The 636-nt window shown below is 29.7% G+C and overlaps 1 protein-coding gene across 1 annotated transcript in view; it reads right to left on the bottom strand.

Annotated features, from left to right (window-relative positions):
- LOC128248075 (mucin-like protein) overlaps nt 1-636 on the bottom strand; it is a 48,618-nt gene that overhangs the window by 11,795 nt on the left and 36,187 nt on the right. The window contains exon 16 of the mRNA XM_052968488.1: nt 169-288. Coding sequence (XP_052824448.1) covers nt 169-288 — 120 coding nt within the window. The remainder of the gene's footprint in view (nt 1-168; nt 289-636) is intronic.

The following is a 636-nucleotide window of genomic DNA, read 5'->3' as shown; positions in this document are numbered from 1 at the left end:
ATATATATATATATATATATATATATATATATATATACGCGTATGCGCGTGTGTGTGCGCGTGTGTATGTATGTGTTGTGTGTGTGTGTGTGTGTGTGTGTGTGTTTGTGTGTGTGTGTGTGTGTGTGTGTGTGCCTAACACAAACGATATAAATACATAGGACTTACCTCTGCATGTATCGTTTGTTGCTGGATCAAATTCATAAAACCTCTTGCACCGACAGGATGCTGTTCCATTATTTATATCACAAGTGTCGGAACAGTTCAAATTTTGGCATTTAGCGTCAGCTATGAAATCAAAGTATTAAAATGTATCAATAAGCAATATACTTCACATGTGAATTGCGTGTTTATAAGTATGTATGTGGATATATATATTATATAAGAGACCACTAAGTAGACTGCTAATGTGCTAGAAGAAGATCACTTAAAAATTCTCATTAGCAGTCCAATTAGTGGTCTCTTTTATATATACTTATACTATAATCCTTTTGAGATCTCAGAAAATTTTTTTATGAATCTTCTGATTCTTTTGATGTGCTGGTTTTTTGGTATTAAATTGATAATAATTAATATCAAATTTTAACCTTATTATGTTAATTAACTATATATATATATATATATATATATATATAT

The sequence above is a fragment of the Octopus bimaculoides genome, chromosome 6 (assembly GCF_001194135.2).
Source record: "Octopus bimaculoides isolate UCB-OBI-ISO-001 chromosome 6, ASM119413v2, whole genome shotgun sequence".
Classification (NCBI taxonomy): domain Eukaryota; kingdom Metazoa; phylum Mollusca; class Cephalopoda; order Octopoda; family Octopodidae; genus Octopus; species Octopus bimaculoides.
Note: the sequence above shows the minus strand (reverse complement) of the source record. Positions and strands in the feature narration are given on the sequence as shown.